The 23314-nt window shown below is 39.3% G+C and overlaps 1 protein-coding gene across 7 annotated transcripts in view; it reads right to left on the bottom strand.

Annotated features, from left to right (window-relative positions):
- The window catches only part of KIAA0556 (KIAA0556 ortholog), an 83005-nt gene that overhangs the window by 12290 nt on the left and 47401 nt on the right, over nucleotides 1-23314 (bottom strand). For 6 of the 7 annotated variants that reach the window (XR_003255888.1, XM_026080579.1, XM_026080580.1 and 3 more), the window contains 7 exons: nucleotides 21411-22145; nucleotides 20900-21108; nucleotides 15773-15848; nucleotides 9327-9504; nucleotides 6900-7065; nucleotides 2075-2232; nucleotides 1697-1761 (listed from right to left, as the gene is read on the bottom strand). Coding sequence is in view for 6 of the 7 variants with exons in the window: in XM_026080579.1 (XP_025936364.1) it covers nucleotides 1697-1761; nucleotides 2075-2232; nucleotides 6900-7065; nucleotides 9327-9504; nucleotides 15773-15848; nucleotides 20900-21108; nucleotides 21411-22145 (1587 nt within the window). In the remaining variant the exon portion in view is untranslated. Of the gene's footprint in view, nucleotides 1-1696; nucleotides 1762-2074; nucleotides 2233-2275; nucleotides 3209-6899; nucleotides 7066-9326; nucleotides 9505-15772; nucleotides 15849-20899; nucleotides 21109-21410; nucleotides 22146-23314 lie in introns of those variants that run through there. The other variant, XM_026080583.1, reaches the window with a different exon arrangement.

Genomic DNA, 23314 nt, shown 5'->3' with positions numbered 1-23314 from the left:
CTAGTTAGCTAAACGCCTAGGTAGGCTACATATATTTGTAACAGAGATTCACAGTTTAAGAGGCCAGAGGAGTTTGAATGTGGTCACTCCGTTTTGCAGAATAAAGGAGTTCAGCTGAATGGGTCCAAGCTGTGCCATGCATTTTGGCCTCGAGGTTAGAGGATGGCTGCTTGCCCATTTTCTTTACGACTGCAGATACAGCCTGAGAGATTAGTCAGATCTCCTTGACAGCCACAGAATTTCATCCAGTATTTCCTATTCAAATCCAAAAATTTGTGATTGAACTGGAAAAAAAAAACATTTAGGAAAAAAATCCAATTAGTCTTCATTTCCAGCAGTAGCCACTACCTAATGTTTTCTTAAAAATATATAAAAGAAACATTAGTATGGGTAGATATGGTAGAGTATGTACCCATCAGGTGTATTTTTAGCCCTAAAAAAAGCAACTTAATCCCTGAAGGGGGGAAGTTTCCTTCCAACACTCACAGTATTTAGTATTACCATTCTGAATGTTCTTAATGTCCAATCAGTCTCAATCCTTCCTTGTTTGAAGTGACATCTTGTGGCAAAAAGCTCCATTATCTAATTATGCTGTGCTTGGAAAAAATAAAATGTTGTTCACTTCTGACCTCGCTGTTTCTTAAACTTCATTGAATAAATTTTCTTTTAAGATGAGAAGTCTGCCATTTCTATCACTGAAAATACACACACAAACACACCCTTGCAGTTGATACAGCTAGATAAGAACATACATATGTTCTTCTGTCAGATGAAGAACAAATTAATTTTATAGTTTTGTATCCTACCTCCTTATATACTACACTTACTAACGCCACAGTCCCTACACTGCCTTCCTATGTTTCCTGAATATGCATTTGCCTGATATTGAGTTATCTAACTGGCCAGCTAATATGCCTAAACTGAATGGCAGAAAACATAATGATGCAATTTGTACTGCAGACTTCTCTCTAATGGGAGCATTCATTTATACGTCCTCTACCCAGCCACCAATTTTCATGAAACTGGCAGAAACCTAGTATTGCCGAGACCTCGCTGTCTCCATCAAACTAATGGATTTAAAAGGGCTGTCAAATAGACAGATGGCATGACAGTAAGTGTGATCAAAAAAGGCTGTGATTATTTAGGAAAATGTAAGTTTAAAAAGCCACAAGCAAAATGGCAAAGATATTGCACAGTTCCACTCCACCCAACCTTAAAGATATTAAATGAGACAGATTTCAAAGAAGGGCAACGCAGAATTTTTAAAGGCATGCAAAAATGCAGAGACCACTTCTGGCTTAGACAGTCTCTGAACAGCACACTGCTGGGGACTAGCAAGGTATTCTGAGTGTTAAAACATGTTTTTCATATTCTTATATTCTTCCATATGCATTAATTGCTAGGCACTGCTAGATACTGTGCTAATGTGCTAGCTCCACCCTGGATGGACTATAAAAGACAAAAAAAAGCTACTAGAGTATCTAAAGACATGTCATACATTTATATTATATAATTCATTTATTTCTTCTTAATTTGTATTTAATGATATCATTCTCATACTCTTGGTGTCTTGTTCACTTTCCTGAAACACCAGAAACTGTTGGATTCAAAAGGCTCAGAATTCATAACTGCAGTACCTAATTCCAAGGTATTATATATATAATAAAACAAAGAAGAAAATATCAGAGAAGGATACAACCACATGGCATTAAAGGTGCTTCATAGTCCATACTAGCTCGTTCCATTCTCTTTGAACCAGTCCTGCAAAAATAACCAAGACAAATTCCAGTTTCTTCACGCACTCTTGGCTCGTTCAGAAAAGAACAGAATAAAATCAGAGAAAAAACAAAACCAATCCACAATAATCCCCAGATTAGGGAACAGACTGTCCTCTGATCTCAGGAAACCTTGGAAACAGTATGCAATTTAAAAAATGCAATGAAACATTTTGCTTTGGGTACTTCGTATTTTCATCCAGGTGCTTCATATGGATTTGCTTCAATGGAGAATACAAAAGAATATTAAACAGTTAAGAGAAATTGTGTGGTTTTGATAGTAAAACATCCTTCTTTACCTCCTGTGTGCTCTAGTAATCAGCTGGGGCTGCAGGTAGTCAACAAAGAGAATTTCTTGAGCAAAATCAAAGTGGCAGTTGCCCGGTCCCTTACGGATAAGAAAGCCCTCCGGAGGGGAGATGCTGCGACCATCCAGCGAAACATGGACTACCTTAGCCTTATTGAAAAGAAAAAAATGCAGCAAAATAAAATAGATCCAATGCAAGCACATTCACTTCATAAGTTGAAAGAATTGTTTCAGTAATTTTGTTGTATTTATTTCATTCTTCTGTTACACAGCATCATTTGCAAAAGAAAGCATAAACCAACAGATACTGGTTGCAGCCCACAGGGTGCAATTCGGAGCATCATAACTGACACTGACTGAACTGCTAAGATTAATGAGGATAGGAGAGGTTGGGATTGGGGGAGGGAAGTGAGGGAAGGATTTGGAGAGCTCCTTCAATTATTGGATCTTTCCTAGGTCCCAACAAACTGAAGCTCCCTGAGCCTGTAGCAGCATGCACATCAACAGAATGGAGGGATTCGGCTTTAAATTCAGCACGTGTCCCCAGGGTGTATTTGAGGAGATTGTTAGAGCTACTTTATCATGTACCTGAATGCATTGCTAGATCGGGTCATGTTGCTCAGCACTTTAAGAAATCACATAACCTGCTGGTCTCTTTTGTGAGAGACTCTTTTGTGTCTCCATTGCCTTTGTAGAAAGTCTGCTCTCAGTCAGTTCCACTTGTCTTTGTGGCAGGTGGCACCTGGACTTCTGCAGGATCTCGCAATCTCATCTACCAAGCAGCAGTGGTATGTTACATAAGGGCATATAACTAAAGGAGAGGTACCCACTCCAGGCAAAAAGGTTGAGCCTTGTCCATACCATAGATGCATGCGTGTCTGAAGAATAAACTAAATAGTTCAGGCACACTTACTCAGAAGGTGGTGTCTTGGTGCCCCTCCACCCTCCCCCATTAGCACCAGCTGGTGCTAGATGCATGATTCCAGTCACAGAACAGTTGCAATCATGCAGCAACAGTTATCATTGCATCTTGCCCTGGAATATGTTAAATGGGACTTAGTTGATCACAAGCAGCATGTATTGCACTGAGTCCTTCAGTAACTACTGGTTAAGGGAAGAATATTACCTGTAAAATAAAAAAGATGCTATCATAATTATGATTAAAGCTTGCTGATTAATGGACTGAATCAGAATGGATTCACTTAGTTAACAAAAGACTTGGTCTAAAAGTAATTGAGTCAGTTTTCTAATCTTTTGATTACTGGTTCTAATCTTTTTGATATTGGTATGTATATATGATAATTTGAGGCCCATTTAGTTTTGTATGCAAATATTTTACTTTCATTATCAATTTTTAGGATTTCTATTAACAAAATATAAGCAATATATACAGTTGAGTTAAAATTTCCATTTCAAGATGTCAGTCTGAGAAGAACTTAAACTTCAGGGTTTTCTGTAAAGCCCACATATTATCAGTTACCTGATAGTCACAACAGTTTTCATATTTTTGCCATTTTTAAACCATTTTTTTGTTCAATTATAATTAAGTTACATAAGCAATATCCTAAAATCAAATCTTTTTAAGAAAGGGTTGTTGTTGTTTTTTTCCCCCCCTCCTTTTAAACAGACATTTCTTGATTTGAAAAAAAGCAGGTACTGGGCTAGAAGCAGCATCCATTCCAGTTCCATAAGGGAAAATAACTATTTCTGGTTTCATCTTTAATAAGCTTGGAAGCAAAGAAAGGAAACATTTTTACATTAGAAACTGTTCTGCATGCTGCTTTCCAGTTGAATCAGGCTGCCAAGTTGGGACAGGAAGTGCAAATCCACTGAAATATGCTTTAGTTTAGGGAACAGGCATTAAATGGGAGGTCTAGAGACTTAAAGATGAAATCTTACCTATTATACCACAGCTGCTTACATTTATGTCTGCCTTACAGCCCTCATTTCTAAGTAATTTTCATCAGCTGAGAAGGCGCTCAACCATCAAACACAGCATTTTACTCATCACATGAGAAAGCTTTCACAAGGTAATTTTTCATACAGCTGGAAATAGCATATAAGCCTTCATTCTGAGAGTTCCTTGCCATTACCCTCTCACACTAAACCTATAAAGAGAATCCACCAGTCTACAGCGGCCTAGCAAATCAGTATACTCTTACATCCGGGGACTGCAGCTTAGAAGGAACAACTCTTCAAGAAACAGCTGTCCTGACACCCGACGGTTTAGTCTCAGGCATCTTCACTGTGACCCAGCAGAAATCTTGCCTCTTCCCTTTTGCAGAAAATGTTTTTCATTCATGCTTTTACCGGGTTGCAGGTAAGAAGTCTTCATTTAGGCTGTACCCGCTAACTGCTATGTGACTTACAGGTGTGCCACCTGCATACATACTTTAAACAACTCACCTTTTTATTTAGCAAAGTAAAACTGTGAAAATATACCTTTTTTCTTCTTGGTTTGGCCTCCAAAAGCCAAATTCTGCTTTAGATATTAGGGACCTGGTTATTTCTTTTCCTTCTCTAATAATAGTTGAGCCATGTACAGGGAATTGATTTGGTTTGAATCATGCCATCCTTTAAAATTCATTTTCAAGCTTTTCTCCCCTGCCCTGCCTCAGAGAAGCTTTGGCTCATAATGGTAGTGAAAACATTCTACATTGCCACTCAAAAATGGTGCTTTATATGGCATTTTTTTCACAGAATCACAGAGAGATTTAGGTTGGAAGGAACTTCTGCAGGTCTCTGGTCTCACCACCTGCTCAGCATAGGGCAGACTGCAAAGCCAAATCAGGTTGCTCTGGGCCTTGTGCGGTTGAGTTTTGAAAGTCTGCAAGGATAGAGATGTGACCACCTCTCTGGGCACCATCCCAGGGTTGCACCACTCTCACAGGGAAGAGTCCTTTCTTTATGTCCAACCATATTAATTATGTAACAGATTTAGGTAAAAAAAAAAACCCAACCCTTGTTGTCATACTGAGGCTATGTTCAAAAGGTGAATCAACATGCTCCTGAACCCTCTCGTATGTCAAAAACATTGGGTTAATGCAATGTATTATGAAATCTGGAAATCTATCCTAGCCTTCTGGGAGTCTTTGGCCAGTACTGTCACTCTATAACACACCACGGCGATATTAAAAGATGCCAGGGCTCAGTTTTGAAGAGGGAATACTTCCCATCAGCATTCATATGAAAGCAATTTTGGAAGGGAAACTCACACAGAGAAGCAGTTCTACAGCCTCTGCCATTATCTGGCCCAATCCTATGAGGGATCCAAGGCTCCAGCTTCAGTTCTAGAGATTTTTTTCAGAGTTCTACTGATTCTTTTTGTCTTGTGTTTCTCTATCTTCATATGTATTAACATTTTTCTTGTTAACTACTGACTCAGTTTGAAAGTCAAGAATGCACAGGTTATGTTTCCAAATCTTTCCCTTCATATATGGATTTATAAGCTTTCTGTGCAGTGAACAGCAACTATTTTATCATTTTCATTACAACCGCACGTATATATTCTGAGAACAAAACCAGGGAAACGGGTAAGGGTCAAACTCAGGGCACTAGCTGGATGCAGCACATGCTCACAAACAGGTGTCAGCTGGCAGTTAACTCCAAGAATTCAGTTAAAAAAAAATAAAAATAAAAATATATATATATATATATATATAAAATAAAAAATTTGACGCAAGCAGTAAGAAAGAAGAAGGGAGGAAGCATGTTACACTATTTTAGTCAAACAATTTTAGCCAACTTGTTTGACGTCAACTTTTCCAAACAAGTATTAGAGTTCTAGACACTATTCCTGCTTCTTGAAGGAGGCAGTATTGATTGACTGGGCCCAATACAATCCACATATGTCAGCCAAGTATAATATTGCTAGCAGGAGCTATTTTCTGTTGAACTGGCTAGCAAGTACATCAGTTCAACATACCATAAACTCCATGCTGGAGTGTACTTAAAAACAGAGACTAAGTCTAAAAATTGCATGGCATGGCCATATAAATAGAGCCTTAGATTTCATGATGCAAGTTTAGAGAAATTGCATTATACTCCTTGTTTTAAAAAGACAGACCAAATCTCTGTTTAACATCTTACAGTTAACTGAACAGCTTTACAACATTTATAGTCAGTGTCCTAAATAGGACACTATAGTCCTAAACGTTCTAAATAGGACCTAAATAGGACAGTGTCCAAAATAAATTAAAGACATTATTCGTCCTTGCACAATAGATGAGAGTTGTAAGACTCGTTTGGTCTACTTTAGGCTGAACGTCTATATGAAGCAATGACCCAACATACTTGAGGCTTTCTTGAAAGGTAATGCTCATTGTCATTTTGTAAAATGACAGAGTTAAGAAAAGCAAGGTGCCCAGAAACGATTAAAAACTCCCAGGTCAGAAAAAAGTTTGCACACAGATTCTGCTTTCTGTAACTTTCCTCCCGCAGAAGTCTGTTTAGATGTGTCCCCTGTTCTATCATGCCTTGTGCTGCAGGAAATAAAGAATCCACACTGTAGGCCTAAATACTAGATACTGAATGGATACCACTTTAGCACCATATATCTTGAAAATAGTATGTGCTACTGTATGTGTCTCTTGGAAAAATCAGCTGTGAAAATGTCTTTAAACTATCTCCGGCTTTTTTTTTTCCCTATATTTGCTGTTTGTGGAGACAGAAATGCATTACACCTGCCACAAAACTCAGAGTCAGACAATCTAGAAAGATTTATGGTGTTCCATTAAGATAGCTATATTCATTTATCACAGCACCAATTTTCCAATGCACTGCTGTATATTTTTGCTGGCTCCTTTTCTTTTACTTACCCCTCTATAGGTATCCTCTGGAGATTTATTATAGTTCCAAAAGCGAAGCCCTGCAATACTTTCAATTTTATCAAAACGGATTGTGAACAGATGATCTTCTCCAAAAGAGAAGGGAATAAGCCACATATGGTCATCCTCGACTGTGATATTAGTCCCATCTATTAACCTGCAAAGAGAAAAATCCATTAGCTGCAAAAAGGAAAAGCTTGTTTTTCTTCATGAAAAACAGGTGCTTCACTAGGTGCTAAAATTTTTCTAATTTTCACTTGTAGCAACAGAGCTGTATCATGTCTCTGTGCATGCAATTAAAAAGCACAGTAAACATCAAAAATAATGTGTGATCATCTAATTAAAGATGAGGAGGGAGGAAAGACACAACATTTCCTTGAGTTGGATATGCTTGAGCTAAAAAACAGAAAAATGCTCAAGTTTTGCTTACATGAAGAAGAGCAGGCAGAGGAAAGCCCTGCCACATTCGCATGACAGCTGAAGGTAAAAGGCTCAGAAGCCATACAACTTATCACTACAGTTCCTCACCTAAGCTAATGCACCTGCCACTCCGCAGCATATTACTACACTAACACAACAAACCTGATTCCAACAAGGAGCTGGATGGTAGCTGGATAGCTCAGAGAAGAAGCAGAGTTTGTTCACATCCTTTTGCATGTGCATAGTTAGGCATATTTCCCCCCCCTTTTTTTTCCTCTTTTAACAATAGTATCACAATAATGTAAAGGACACAGATTTTGGGCTGACTAGAGAAATTTAATTACATTATTCCCTCATTTTGGAATTCTGACCTTGTATCTCCTACCACAAACTATGGACACACAAACACAAGGTAAAGGAGAATATGAACTCATTGCCTCACCATACTTAATTTTGTACACTGCCCTGTGTATGCAGAAGCAAGAGTGCCAGGCTTAGCAGTTCCTTAAAAAAGTAGATTTGATTAATGACCCTTTCACAGAGGAATTGATTAGGGAGCCCATGAGAGAAGACATAATCCTTGATTTGGTCCTGAAGAGCATCCAGGATTTATTCAAAATGCTACAGTTAAAGAGCACTGTAGAGTACTCAAACTCAACATGCTTGCAGGAACAGCAAAAGCCAGAAAAGCCCCCACTGCTTCTGTTCAAAAAAGGGTCCTAAGCAAAAATAATGAAGCATGTTAAAAAAAAAAAAAGTTACAGGAGCAACAAAATAAACTTATTACACACAGCAAATAGAATATTAAGGGACATCATATTGCAAGCACAGAACAAATGTATACCACTTACTAAGACAGACTTTGGAAAGAGGGAGGACTTGAAAAACAAAGAAGCCAGCCTAGCTTAGTGCCAGGATGAAGAAAATTCTTGGAAGTCATCTTTCAACAGAAGTCATGACCAAACAAAGAAAATAAAAAGGATCATAAAATCTGGGAGGCTAAACGCATACATAAATGCAAACCTTAAAACTGACTTCATAACAGAGGATGGGGAAGGTGGCAAGTGTGATGATAATTTTTAGTGAGAGTTCTTCAGAGGAACTGGGGAACTCCAGACAAGTAAGCTTGACATCTGCATTGGTCAAATTAGCAGAAATTGTAATAAGGAACAGAGTTAGTGTATATGTGGATAAATACAGTATTTTAAGGAAGACACAAAGACTGAAAAGACAAGGCTTACGTCACAAGCCTATTAGCAGACCATAAACATGCTGGAAGGCAGGATTAGAATTGAAAATGCTCTTGCAAATGGAGATATGACCTGGAAACAACAGGATGCAGCTTCAATAGCAATAAATGCCAAGTCCTCCCCAAAGCTATATCCTATGTTTTCTATACTGTTACCATTTAGTAACTACAAGATAGTTTGAGGAAACATATGTCAATGAATGAAGCTTCAATGAAAATAGGAAAAAAAAACAAAAGCTGCAGAATTGTCAAAAGTGAGAATGGCACCATGTAATTCCCTAAGAAGTTGTTGCCTTTTTCTAACTTGAAATTTTTCCTTGAAATTTTCCAAAAATCCTGGATAAGTTTCACTGCATATGCATAGATAGATGCTACAGGGGAGACACATTTCTGCTTGGAAAGTCCTGAGTAGGGATACCAATCAGGCATGTTATCATCTCCTAATACAAATATCATCTTTTGGAAACATCTCCTTCATGTTTCTACAACAAGCTGCTCCTGGGTAGCTTCTGAAGTCTAAGACTGAGCAGCAATGGTGTTAAAATCATGTTTGCCTTAACATGTGTTGACCATAATATAAAGCTTATATAATCTTATCCTTATAAAATTTGATGTAAAACAAAATCTAAAAATTGATAAAGTCTAAAACTGTTGGTTGATAAGAATATCTAGCAGACTGTCACTGAAACAGCAGGCACAAGGCAAAAAATAGCAGGAAATGCTTAGACATTTCAACTCTTGCTACTTACTTTTCTAATGTTCTGGAATCTCCCATATACTCTGGAAGATCATTTAAGTCTTGGGGTGAAGCAGAAATCTGTTCTGTAGATAATTTTAAAGCTTGACCATTCTTTCCTATCACTTCAAGTCCAGTCAGTCCAAGGTAATGAGTGTCTCCCCAGGTCATGGTAAAATTCAGCTGTAGGCCTACATAAAAGAATATACATACATACTTATCAGCTTGAAGTAAGGGGCCAAGACTCCAAACCTGAACAAGTGTGAAGCAGAAGACATTTCCATAGTTACAGAGCAGTCAAAAAACTCAAAGCCTGAACATGAAAGGTCTGAAGTTTGTTAAAAATAATCTAAGATGGCAGGAAATCTGGACTCCTCAAAGACTTGAGTGCAAACGTTTTGCAAAACAGAATAGCAATATGAAATTGCTACTTACAAGTCCATGTCCCCATCAAAACCACTTGGAACGCTGCTCCGCACATCATAGGTCAAGAGTTCCATACTCTCATGAATTGTTCTAAGTAGCTATTTTACTATTTTAGTGATTACAGAGACTTTTTTTTTTTTTTTGAAAAACTAATCGCTTTGTTTGCCTTCTCCCAAGACACAGCAGTTTCCAGAAGTCTCCCTATTCATAGATGCTACAAACTCTTCCTCTAAAAGGAGCAGATATCTGGTTTAGACTCCCCCTTCATTCTCTTCCCTCACTGACACAGCCAGCTGATCACCTTGCTCCTGGCTGACTGAGCGCTTCCTTCCATCTAATCCTTTCCCAGTGCCTCCAGACTTCCCTACTCACAGATGGCTCTGCTAAGCACCTGCTGCTTCGCTTATCCACTTCCATTGCCACAGGTCTGATTTTCTTCATCTCTAGTGAATTCTTGCCCCCTTCCCTCCTCTTTCATACCTACTGCCCTTGCAGCCTTTGCCACTTTTCTGTGAGTCACCTGATACTCACACTCCTCTACCCTCATACCTAGCTTCCTGCTGCTTCCTCATCTCCTCTGCTTTTGTCAAGGATTGTGCAGAAGTACGACTCTAACCCAAACTATCCCTTACAGGCCAAGTTGATTCTGTCCCCTCCTTCATTATGTGCATCATTTTAGGAGATTATTAAATGGTTTAATCATGCCTTTATGCTGCAACATCCTTGGCGTGACTGCTTAGTTTGCATCTCCATCCTCTTTCTGTAGGGAGCTACTGTATCCCCACTCAATGAAGTTGCTATTGTCACTGCAGGATGCTCCCTTTCTCATCCCCAGAGCTAGCCAGAGCAAAGTAAGTGGGGTGAGCTCCAGCCATCCGACACTGGCTTTAAAGGGAGATAGTTACCAATTCCCTGCAATAGTGTTTTGAGGAAAAGTTACAAGCTGAGAAAGGAAAGAGAATTTTTCAGTGACAAGAACAAGCCCCAACTCCAGCACAAGAAATGAAATTCTTTCCACTTATTTGGGCAYGAGAACACCTGACATTAAAGTTTTTCCCTCTTTCCCTAGTATACCTTGTATTAAAGGCAAAGGATCTAGCATTCAGTCTATTTTCTTGGTGCACAGAAATTCACTACAGGGCACTTCTTTCTATCCAGAAGTAGATTTGTGGAAAAGCACCTCAAGCCCTTCCATCTTCTTTACACATCTACAACAGAGGAGACTGGTACAGCGAAGTTTTGTAAAAAACATCTTTGCAATGCATGCATTCTACTCCCCTGCAGTCAGCAAGTGCTTAGAGCTATCTGTGGCAGGTCTTGCAGCACTCATTCTCCATCCTCTCTATGGAGTTTCTCTTCCTGTCAGGGAGAGGACCATCATTTATGGTAAATAGGATATGGGGCAAGAGTGAAGGAGCACATGAAAGACAGATGCTTGCTGGCTTTGTTTCCCCTCAAGGGTCCACATCTCTCATCCATCACATTGTGACAGAAAACAAGCCAGAGAAGATCACATAATGATTCCAATGATCTAACAGCAGTCAACAATGACTTGAAGGGCAGCTACAAACATGATGGTACCCAACTTTCTTGGTAGAGTCAAGCGGTAAAAAAGGGCAACAGCCACAAATTGCAGGGTGGGATGTTCAGGGTAGATGTTAGGAAAAAAAAAAAATCCTTTTTTTCCCCCTCAGGAAGTTAGTGCAACTCTACAGCAGCTCACCAAAGAGATGGGGGATCTCAATCATTGAGGATTTTCAAGGCATGGCTATACAAAGCCACAGCCTCCCTGATCTTGTGCTGGCAACAGCCCTGCTCTGAGCCCACGGCTAGACTAGAGACCTGCAGTGTCCCTTCCACCAGCGTCTCCGTGATTCCGTGACAATATGACAAGAAAGAACTGAACAGACTCTAGCAGTTAGGGGATCAGGTAGCAAGAAACCATGAGTGTCATAGAACAGAGCCTAATTCACAAGTCTTCTAAATTGCACAATGGGAAGTGTCTTGTCACAATAAATATACAAAATCTAGCTAGAATCTGTTTCCCAAGCACAAGGGTACGACAAGTCCAGCAGTCAAGAGACTGAAAGCTACATTTTACTTTTTTTTTTCTTTCTAATTTCTCATTTGATAGGTCCATCTTGACTTTGGAAGCACATCTCATCATGTTTTATTCTTAGGGTTGATGCTACCCTCACACAGTCTTTCCCATTTCCTTCCCTTCAGATACCAAATGCATTAATTTGCATATTTGTAACTAATTTGCACTAGAAGTCACATTACAGCTACAGCTCTGACTTCAAAAAGAATCGCCAGAGCACAGTGAAATACTGTAGTATTTACCTGGCCTGTCACAGGAGGATGATTCCTCTCTTCTCACTCCAAACTTGTGAGGAACCTAAGGTTGTTGCTGTTGGGGGGGTTTCTACTGCCACTAGCAGCACTTTTGGAACTGCTCACCCTACGGCCACTCCCCAGGCTTTGACCTACTAGTGCACATATTGTCCAACTGATTACCTTTTTCTATCATGCATTTTTTAACCAGCTAAATAATTTTTCTACATATAAGCATGTATGCAAGCCCCAACAATTAGCAATATATGTATTTTGTTTAAACTAAACTTAAACTAAAATATAAACTTAAACTAAAATATATGTATTTTGTTTAAACTTTATATTTTGTACTTGAATACTTCCTGGTCCACATGTCTTCCTCCATATAATACCACAGTATCTTCTCTAAATCTCTGTTAGACCTTTAGTGGGCTACCAACATCCTATTCATTTGTCACTATACAACTCTGGATCAAGCATATTATCAAATGTCTCATTACTTAGTTTGTGCAATAACAGTAATTAAACAATATATTTGAGCAGTTACATGACAGATTTTAGGATTATGCAGAAACAGAGAAGACCTGTTATATCTTAATTATTATCTTTTGTGAGCTAAGTCACTATACAGCCTCATCTAAATCTAGCCTCTCGTAAATCCTAAATGACTAGATCTCTTAAAGAACACCAACTTGTAGGTTAGCCAAAAAAAATGTGGGTTAGTAATGCATTTAACTTACTATCCTCATGTCAAAACTGGACACATGGAAGCATTTTAATGGGACAGTATTGCTTACACTAGTGAAAAGCAGTGATGATGATTAGCCTGCATTCCCAGAAAATAAATAGGAAAGAAAAATCGTGCAGACAAAAGACTACAAGTGTATCTTCAGGTCCAGCTATTTCACGTCTTACTGAAAAAAAATACAATTAACATTTATAGCTATGACAAGCAATATTACAGTCCGATCAGCTTTGATAAAAATCCATCATTGTAAATGAAAAATATCTTTCACTTCATACATCACAAAAAAACAGAAATAACCAGGTCTGAAAATGCCTAAAGAAGCACCAGTAGTCAGGATGTACTGGAAAAGAAAAAAATAAATAAAATTAAAAAATCTAGCATTAAAGCTACTAAAGCCATACAAGCCAATTACCTGTAAATACTGGTAGCAGTTTACACAAGACTAAGTGTCAACATACACATAAATTCAGTTGAGCTTTAAGATCTCTTTAGCATTTAGAAGGACACTAAGAAATATATAGTTCATTTAGCTGACAAGCTTGGAGCTAGGGCTATACTGGTATTAGATGCAATTTCCAAGGCCATTGCTAAGTCTGAACTTGCTTACTATACAAATTGCAATGATGCAAGAGAGAGCTCATTCGAAACTAGAGTATATTTTCAAACAGACTAAGAGAAAAGACAGGGTCCAGCAGTTATCTGTGCAAGGTTTAGTGCTCGTATTGTCATGCCAAAGCCTTCATAGAATCACAGAATGATGTAGGGTGGAAGGGCCCTCTGGAGCTCTCTAGTCCAATCCCCTGCTCAGAGAGCCTCCATTAGATCAGGTCACTTGGGAGCTTGCCCAGTGCAGGATAACATCTCCAAGGATGGAGATCCCAAAACCCCTCTGGGCCCCTCTTCCAGTGTTTGACAACCCTCATGGTGAAAAAGCTTTTCCTTGTATCTAGTTGGAAAGTCTTGTGTTCCACCTTGTTGGGTCTATTGCCTCTTATCCTGTTCCTGTGCACCTCTGAGAGGAGTCTGGCTCCATCTTCTCTACACCTTCATCTTAGGTAGCTGTAGACAGCAAGATCTCCCCCTTCCTCTTTCCTTCTCCAGGATGAGCAAACCCAACTCTCTCAAGCACTTCTCACACATAAGGCACTCCGGCTGTCTGACCATCTTGGTGACCCTCCACTGAATCACTCCAGTATGTCGATGCCTTTCTTGTCCTGTGGCAGCCCCAAAATGGACACAGTATCCCAGACACAGACTCATGAATGCCAAATATAAGAGAAGAATTCCTCCCCTCGTCCTGTTAGCTATGCTCTTGCTCATACAGCCCAGGAGGCAACTAGCCTTCTTTACTGCAATGCCATACAGCCGACTCCTCTTCAACTTGTGGTCCACCAGAACCTCAGGCCCTTATCATCCGCTTATCCCATCCACCTCTCACCAGTTCGACTATAAGGAGACTACGGGAGATTGTGTCAAGGGCCTTGCTAAAGTCAAGGTAAACTGTTGGTAAAGTCAGGTTGGTCAGGCATGATTTCCCCTTGGCATCACGGCTGGCAGTAGGGTTCAAGATGAAAAGTACCTACAACAGGTCAAGGATACAAATCCTCAGTGAACCCACAAACAATTTACCTGTGGTATAAAATCTCTGGAGGTGCTGTGAACACCAACACTCATGTGGCTCTAACACCCATAGCTGTTGAGATTAAAGAGCATCATTTAGCTACCTCAGATCTTTTAGAAAAGCATCTCCACATCAGAAGTCCCAGATGAAAGAGGCAGTACTGATCCTAGATCTTCCACAGTTCTCAGTCATATTCCAAAAGAAGCAGCAGCAAGAGGACTCTCACTTCAAGTCTGTGTGTCCCCTCCCTTTCCCCCAGCACAATGAGAACAACAAACAATATACGCAGGCAGGACAGGGTAAGTAGAAGTCAAAGGGTTTCCCACAAAGACAAACTGTAGATAATGGATGGCTTCTTGTTTTTGTGCAAGGTAATTTACAAAGATAAGTGTCTTGCAGGCAATTAATGGCATTATTTTCCTGTGTAAGAAACTAAATTGACGTTCCTATTGCATTTCATAAGACATAGAAAGCTTCCCCTATTTCTAGTTAGCTTCTTACACAGCTCTTCCTCAGCAAGAACTCAGTAGGAATCAGGACCTCTTTGTCTAGTAGAGACAATATAGTCCAATCAGCTGATTAACAGTATCTTGTCAGTATGTAAGACTGATCTGCTGAGCTCTGAATAATATTCTTACTTTCTTTTTCATTCACTTTAAGAAGTGGGAGGAGGGAGAGGCATCTTAGCAAGTTCATAGATATGCTGAATAAATCACAGCATTTGTGTGCATTTTCAGGGGGCACATCACAGGTTGCTGAAGGCTTTATGCCAGGCCCATGAACCCATTTTCTCCTGCACTAGCCAAAGGACCAAGAACTGGTACTGAAAGTATTGGGCCATCCAGACCTTGACTGAAGCTTTCACTGGGGAAAGTCATGAAGAGTAATTTGAAGGCACACAGAGAGTTGTTTTGGTATAGGATACATTGATATTGAGAGTACCTGATTAGTGTAACACTCTGGTCTATGTTTACCAGAGTGTCTCTAGTGTCAACCTGACTTGAGAAATTCAGTCAGTCTACATGAACACACAGAACACAGGACTGGGAAGCCATTACTGGGTAATGGACACAGCTACCACAAATCCAATTCAGGGACTAGGCAACTGAGTAGAGTTAATTTTCTGAAATTAAATGCCAATTATTATGACATAATGTTTGTATAATGTTATATGATATAGTAAACAAAGCTGTTACCTTAAAAGTGCAATTACTCTTTTTGTTATTCCAGACCTGACACCTGTCACTAAGTTGTGTAGAACTCTGACAAATCAGATACTCCTTGATAACATATCAGGGGTAGGGTGGGTGAGAGGAATCAAAGAACTTACACTTTCCAGTAAATATCCCCGGTTCCTTGGGTGTAAATTCAGAGAAAGGGTCTGACACAATTACCTGCTCTTGAACCTAAAAAGTAAACCAACAGGTACAATGAATATACATATCTTGTATAAATATACATTACAGACATAAACTGCTTAAAGTGCTATTAATACGCAGAAGGCTAGACATGAAAAAAATCCCCCACCCTGCCCCAGATTATTCATGATTTCGATTTGATAGATTAAATAACGGAACAGGACTAGTGCAGCAGAGAAAGGCTCTCCTGGGAACAATGGAAAATACCCCCAAAATGTAGAAGACCATGTGAATCCACAGAGAGTCAAGGCTATTTGTTTGGTTTTGGTAGTGCATGTAGGAGGATGCACTAATATACAGGGGGCCAAATCTTGGCTGCAGTGACCATGAGACAGCAGAAATCATGATCCTGAGAAGAGGGAGCAGAGCAAAAAGCAGGATCACAACCCTGGACTTTAAGAGAGCAGACTTGGGCCTCTTAGGGATCTGCTTAAAAGAATCACATGGAATACAGCTCTAGAAGAAAGAACAGTCCAAGAAAGCTGGTTCATATTCAAGAATCACCTCCTCCAAGCTCAAGAATGGTCCACCCCAATGAGCAGGAAGTTGAGTAAAGGCAGTAGGAGGCCTGCATGGATTAACAAGGGGCTCCTCTCAAAACTCAGACATAAAAATGAAGTACACAGAAGGTAGAAGCAGGGACAGGTAACTTGGGAAGAATAGAGAGACATTGCCTGAACATGTGGGGACAGGGCTAGGGTAGCCAAAGCTCATGCAGAGTTTAATCTGGTGAGGGATGTCAAGGACAAGAAGGGTTACATCAGTAACAAAACTAATAGTAGGGGAAATGTGGGCCCTCTGCTGAATGGAGCAGGGCTGAAGTACTCGATGCCTTCTTTGCCTCAGTCTTTACTGGTAAGACTGGCCTTGTGGAATCCCAGGTCCTGGAGACCAGGGAGAAATCTCTGGAGAAAGGAACTTTCCCTTGGTCGAGAAGGAACAGGTTAGGGAATACTTAAGCAAACTGAACACAAATCCATGGGCCCTGTTGGGACACACCCATGGGAGCTGGTGGATGTCATTGCGAGGCCACTCTCAATCRTCTTTGAAAGGTCATGGAGAACAGGTGAGGTACTGGAGGATTGGAAGAAAGCAAATTTCACTCCAGTCTTCAAAAAAGGCAAGGAGGACCCAGGGAACTACAGGCCAGGCAGTCTTACCTTGATCCCTGAACAAATCTGTGCAAGAGCTTGCATTTGTTTTTCACAATACTAACTGATAATTAACTATGAAAATTAAGGCTGCCAAGGAACCTGTTTTTTCCCCTCATGGATGAAAAAAAAACGATGATCTTCATCTTTGCCCAAATTGAAATGGTGATTCCTTTGAGAAGTAACCACCGTAATGACTGATGACAGCATGGGACAAAAAATTAAAGCCTTCTGCCTCCAGCAGCACTCCATATCTAATTCACGTCTATTTTATGTTTCTGAACAGAGCTGGATCTAAAATAATGTCTCAAAGATCTTGTAAAATTACCTAAATCGTGCAATACGCAAGACAAGATCTCTGCATTTCCAAAGACAAAAACTTCCTCAAAGCTCTTAAACAAGCTAACCTGCTATGGGATAAGAGAAAAGCTCCTTACTTGACTAAACTGCATAACAAATAGGAATAAACTGTTGGTTTTGACAGGTATCTGGGGCCTATGCTATTCAACGCAATGATCCAGTAAGGGGATAACTAGAAGACAAAATCTGCTGATCATACCAAGGTAATTAGGGTAGTAGAGACAAAGGTCAACTGCAAAGGTTTGCCTGAGGACTTCATTTCACTGAATGAGGGTGATAAAACAGCAAATTAAGTTCATTGTAGATTAAAAAAAAATGCTGCACATGAGGAAAACAACAATTCTCATTTTACATATACAGTAAAAGGCTACAAAGTAATAGAAGATTAGAATGTAATCTCAGCATTATTACAGGTGGCTCTACAAAAGCATGAGCTCAATCTTCATTAGTAGCCAAAAAAAACCCCCTAACAAATAGAAATTTAGTAGTCTAGACCCATTCTCTATAGTTTCATTCATCATTAGAGGTGAACTCCCTGTGATTCAGAGTACACCAAATGGATCTATGTTGTGCCTATGGAATATAAAACTTGTCAACACTTTTCTTCTACCAACATATTAAATCTCTACAGTAGAACCACTGACATCCCTGGATCTTGCATGTTTATTTCCCAGGCTGCAACATACTTCCTGCAGCAGAACAAATGTCCTTGTGATAATTAAGTAGGTGAAACTGAACAAAAACCATACACTGCAATAAACTCAGAGGTAACACACAAAAGATGGAGAAACCCAACTGCTGTTGAGGGTAGCCTTCTAACAGAACAGTGACTCCATCTTTGATCTCTCATTCCTTTTTTCTCAATAACAAATTAAAGAACAACTTTCAAAGACCAGCCTAGGAATGAAAAATTGTAACTCTGCTGAGCACCAAAACCCATGGATATAACAAAGCTACTGGTTTTACAGAGCACGGTATAATGCCCTCCCTTGCAGGCCATAAGGTAGCTTGATACAGGTGGTTTATCACCTCTTTTCTCTTTCTTCCTTTCTTGGCCACTGAAATCCCTCCATTCCCCTGGTACCTACCATCTTATTTCAGAAGTGGTCTCATTTGCAGCTATACCAAGTAAGAGTTACTACTTCTGTTTGTGAACATTGTTCTCCTTATGTTCTTAGATCCTTTTGGCTAGGACAGAATACCCCCAGAGGACAGGAGTTATTAAAGAGCAGAAAGTATTACTATGGCTCTACATGTGGCTGGCCGTAGCACCTTCCATATGAGGAATGACTAAAAAGTAAAATTGATCTTTCTGGAAAAAGAGAGATTCGGAGGAGGTTGTAACAGAGGTGTGTAAACCTCAAGTGGCTTGAAGAAGGGAATAGGGAATAATTGTTCAGGCCCTTCCAACACAAAACCTGGAGGCTATTAAATGAACCTAGAGATATTAGATTCAAAACAAACAGAAATATGTGCTTCTTCACACTATGCAACTTAAGTTAGGAAACTTAGACCAATTAAAAAAAAAAAAAACACCTATCAAAGAATACTAAAACACAAAGGCCAAGTCAAAAAGTCTTGAGACACAAATTCCTAGTGGCTGGGAGAGTATTCCAGAGAAACACCACTGCACGTTTTGCTTGGCTTATTCTTACTTTCCCCCCAAGCACACAGTTGGCCACAGTCAGAGTTGGAAGAAGTGGATTAGCTATGGGTCTGGCCTGGTATAAAAGTTGACACATTAAGGATTACTGAAGTCATGGGAAGGGAGATCAGAGAGAGATGAGCAGTGATAATACTGAGAAGGATGTGAGATGCTTCTTTAAGAAATTTTGAAAAGTTCTGTAGCAACACACTATCTTATCCAGTGAGCATGCTATGAGGAGAAAGGGCAAATGAACAACAGGCAGAGATTGTTTTACCCAGACCCAAGACCAGTGGTCTGAATGACAACGGGGAAGGCAAACCATCTAGTACATTTATATCATTCTCATGGCATAAGCATCCAACTACAAAATCCTGATGGTACTAGCAAATACAGAACGACAGGAAAATCAGTGGCTCAATCACAGTAACACTTGGTTATTCCATTCATGACACAGCACATTTCAGAGTTAAGAAAGAAGTAAAAGCATCACAGATGAACAACAAAACAAAAGGCAGAGTCTCTGAGTAAGGACCGAACATTCCAGGTCCAGGCTTCTGCAATGGATGAAGTACGGGTGAATTCTCACAACTAACAACTGATCAAAAACAGACAGGTGAACTTCAATATGTGTTCATGAAACCCTAAACTGCACAGGGTGTCTGACCAGTCTAGGATACTGTGAGCAAAGGTGTCACCAGAATTGTTGGTGCCAAAGTGTTAATTAGCAGTGGAAAAATCAAAGGGTTGGAGTTACTGATTCACGATCTTAATAGTGATATCAAATTTCAATGTCACAACGTTTCTCTTTGTCCTATAAGCCACCAGGAGTAGAGGACAAGGCAGAACAGGCAAGCTTGATAGCAGCACAAGGCTCATTAGGAACTATATATGGCTGGGAACTCCTGAGCTGAACCACCTAGAATTTGTATTGATTCAGCTTTCAGTCTCCTCACAGATTTGCAGGTATGACTGCATCCCCTGGAAAAAGATGTCACCACTGAAGTAAGATTCTGAGAAGGTAAAAACTTTGATGGAAACTGGACCAAGGACTGCCCCATAGCTTTCCTGAGCAGAAAGTCTTGCAGGATCTTTGCTATGATGCTGGACTGGCTCAGCTGGTATGATGCAACACTGTGGTTGCTAGAAATACGGCCTTCCTCTAGGTAGTAAAATACCTACTGTAGAGGTTAGTAAGGAGGATTTTTAAGCTGCAAAATGGACACAGACCTGTGGGAAGGCTAGTCAAAAAGGGAAAGAGAAAAAAATAAATGAGGGGGGCAGGAAACAGAAATGTACTACATCCCAACGGACGTTGAGAAGCAAGATAATGCCTGATCCTTCTTACCTCAGATACTTAACTAGTGGGGGAAGGAATAAGCAAGATTATACCCTCCCTGTGGAAAATATGGAAAAATATTTGGTCTCGAGTGATAGAGAGCACAGCTACTCATTACATGAATTGCTGTATGGCAGAAAGTAAAAGTTTTGGTAAAATCACTGACAGCGGCATAAACTTTCAGGTGTATCTGAATCAAAAAGAAACCCCTCTATCTCTGTCCAAGTATGTAAAGAAAAAATACATATATGTATATACATATATATACACGTATATATATGTGTAAATATATGTGTGTATATATATATTTAAAATTCAGTATAGTCTTCCATGTACTCTTATTAATTAACCAGAGAAAACAAGACTTGGAGAACCATTCGAGCTTAAAAATATTCACTTAATTATTAATTTAGTGAAAGAAATCTTCTAAATGGACAGACAGCTGTATCAGTTTCAGCTTTACTCCATCATGGGAATTAGTGCCTCCTACTTTCATGATGTTTCAGAAATGCATTATAGAGATTTCTGAACACGGAGATCCTACCTTTTGATCTGCTGTTCTTAACCCTGCCTGTGTAAAAGGCCTTTCATCTCCCTCCCCATCAGCAGTTGTTGGCCTCTTTAGCTCTTCTTCATATCTCAAGGAACAGGCACTTTCCATCTCTCCATCATATGTCTCATCATAGCAGTATATAGCTTCAAGAATATCATCATCAGTAGTGAACAATATAGTATCCCCAAAGTGCTCTGGAGCTGAAAGCAACATACAAGATGAAATGTAGAAACTACATAAAGATTATATATATGTTACAGAAATCCAATCTGGTTGCTAAGACAGTGTTAACAATAAAAATTAGCKCTATATGCTACTTAATTTCACAACGTCTTTAGAGAATGCATTAGTGGATTTTGCATTACATTTTGAAATTAAAAGGATTAAATACTGTAACAAGCACCAGCTTGGTTTGAAGTGGAAGATGATAACAAACAAGCTAAAGGTATTTGCTTATATTGTGCTGCTGTTTCCACAAAGAAAATGAGGAATGATATCATACCTCCAGACAAGGTTCCTGAAGCTTTTGCAATTTCTCCTTTAAAGATGCATTGTTCGTCTAACCCCATTACAATGTCTTTCACACCTCTGAAAGAGTGTATGCGAGATTTATTATAATTCCAAATCCTAATCATAGCGACTTGACAGGGATTCACAAAGTCAATAAAGATAAAGTGACGTTTTCCAGGGGTAAATGGTGCTAGCCAGAGATGCATATCATCCTGCGTCCGATTTACCCCATCAGTTAGGTTGGTTATTACTCTGGGATCTTTGCCATAAGCTGGTAAAATATTTATATCAGGTGGTTCAGCTGTTATTTTTGAAATCTGAACAGGCTCTCCTTTAGAACTGAAAACTTCAATTCCATTAAGACCAACATAATGCCTGTCTCCCCACGTTGTCTGAATGTCTATCACTAAGCGCTGCCCGTAAGGCAAAACGGGGATTTTGAAATCACTTCCATCATCTGTCTCCATACAATTTTCTTCCTCTTGCCTTTTTGGTAGTGTCTGTAGTCCATCTTTTCTCATTAGCTGATATTCTCCAAGCCGGCTGATTTTCTGCTGATGGAGAAACTCATCGAAGATATCCCCTTGAAAATCCATATTAGAGATTCGGCCACGATGGGAATAATTAAACTTTACCAAGGAGTTCCAGGACTCCTGGAGAGTATGTTCTTGTTCACTGTGCCATCTTGCTCTAGAGCTTGCTATGCCCTTGATAGAGAAGTCTTCATCTGAAAACATCACATAAATATTTAATGCATAGACAGGACTGGAAACAAACCACTATAATGCAAACTTTCTAAAGTTATGTTTGTCATATTCATGTTCTATTACTACTAAATTCTGTTATCACTTTTATATTGCTTCCCAATCATAAAGGCTACATGTCTTTTTGAAGACAGAAGAATTTGCATCTTCCATTTAGACTTAAAGAAAACCATCACTCTCAAATACTGAAGAGTACATGCCAATATAAAAAAATACAAYCAAGTTTAAGACTGAGAATTCTTGACTGCAAAAATTCATCATTAGCAACTTTCAAAATTTAAGGTCTTGGGCAAAACCCTTTAAAAAAAATCTAAAGCTTCTGCAGGAAATGCTCATTGATAAGTACACCTTACCTGCCTCTACAATCTGCATTCCACATTAGATTTGAAAGATGACAATCTACTATTTTGCTTTTATGTCCACTTCTATCAGAAGTTTCTTGAATATTTGTTACGTATTAAATACAGATCAAAAAAAGTAAGAATTAAAATTCATTCTTCCCCACTGCTTTTATACATCTTTCTAGCTGTGGTAAATGTAGTCTTTTCTTCTTAAAATAGGTATTATCTTTTCCAGTATAAACATACAAAAAACAGCAGAGGATACAAGCAAACACTGTAATTGTGCAGACTGACAGAAGGCATAATTCTTCAATAAGACAGAAGCTTTTAGACAGCTTCACCTCATTATCTCAGCAAGCAGAACTTCCATTCAACCTTTGCTGGGTAGTAGTGTCTAGATGCCTGTTTTTAAGAGATTAGATGGCTAGCAAAAAGTAAATCCATGCTAATTAACAGACTGTACTTGCATCAAGCAGTGGTCTACTAGTTGATCCAAGGATTTTGTCCAAACTACAGTTACTGAGTGGGTGTCACATTAGTTCAAACCTCCTGTTTGCATTTCTGCAGAAATCTCAAAGTTCAAGATCTGCAGAAGATCTCAAGTACTAATGGCTACAGAGACACAGTCAGAAAGAGCTGAACTGGTTAGGTTTCTAAAGCATTATGGAGAAAAGGTAGTTTTTCTTGTCAAAATAGGCTGAAATCAGATGATGAGAAATTCCAATGGAAGGGGTTGGACAGGTTTGGCATAAGCAGAAAGAAACAGACTTATTTGCACAGCTAGTGGCCAA

The sequence above is a fragment of the Apteryx rowi genome, unplaced genomic scaffold, assembly GCF_003343035.1.
Source record: "Apteryx rowi isolate R43461 unplaced genomic scaffold, aptRow1 scaffold_527, whole genome shotgun sequence".
NCBI classification, from domain to species: Eukaryota; Metazoa; Chordata; class Aves; order Apterygiformes; family Apterygidae; genus Apteryx; species Apteryx rowi.
This window is presented reverse-complemented; position numbering and strand designations above follow the sequence as displayed.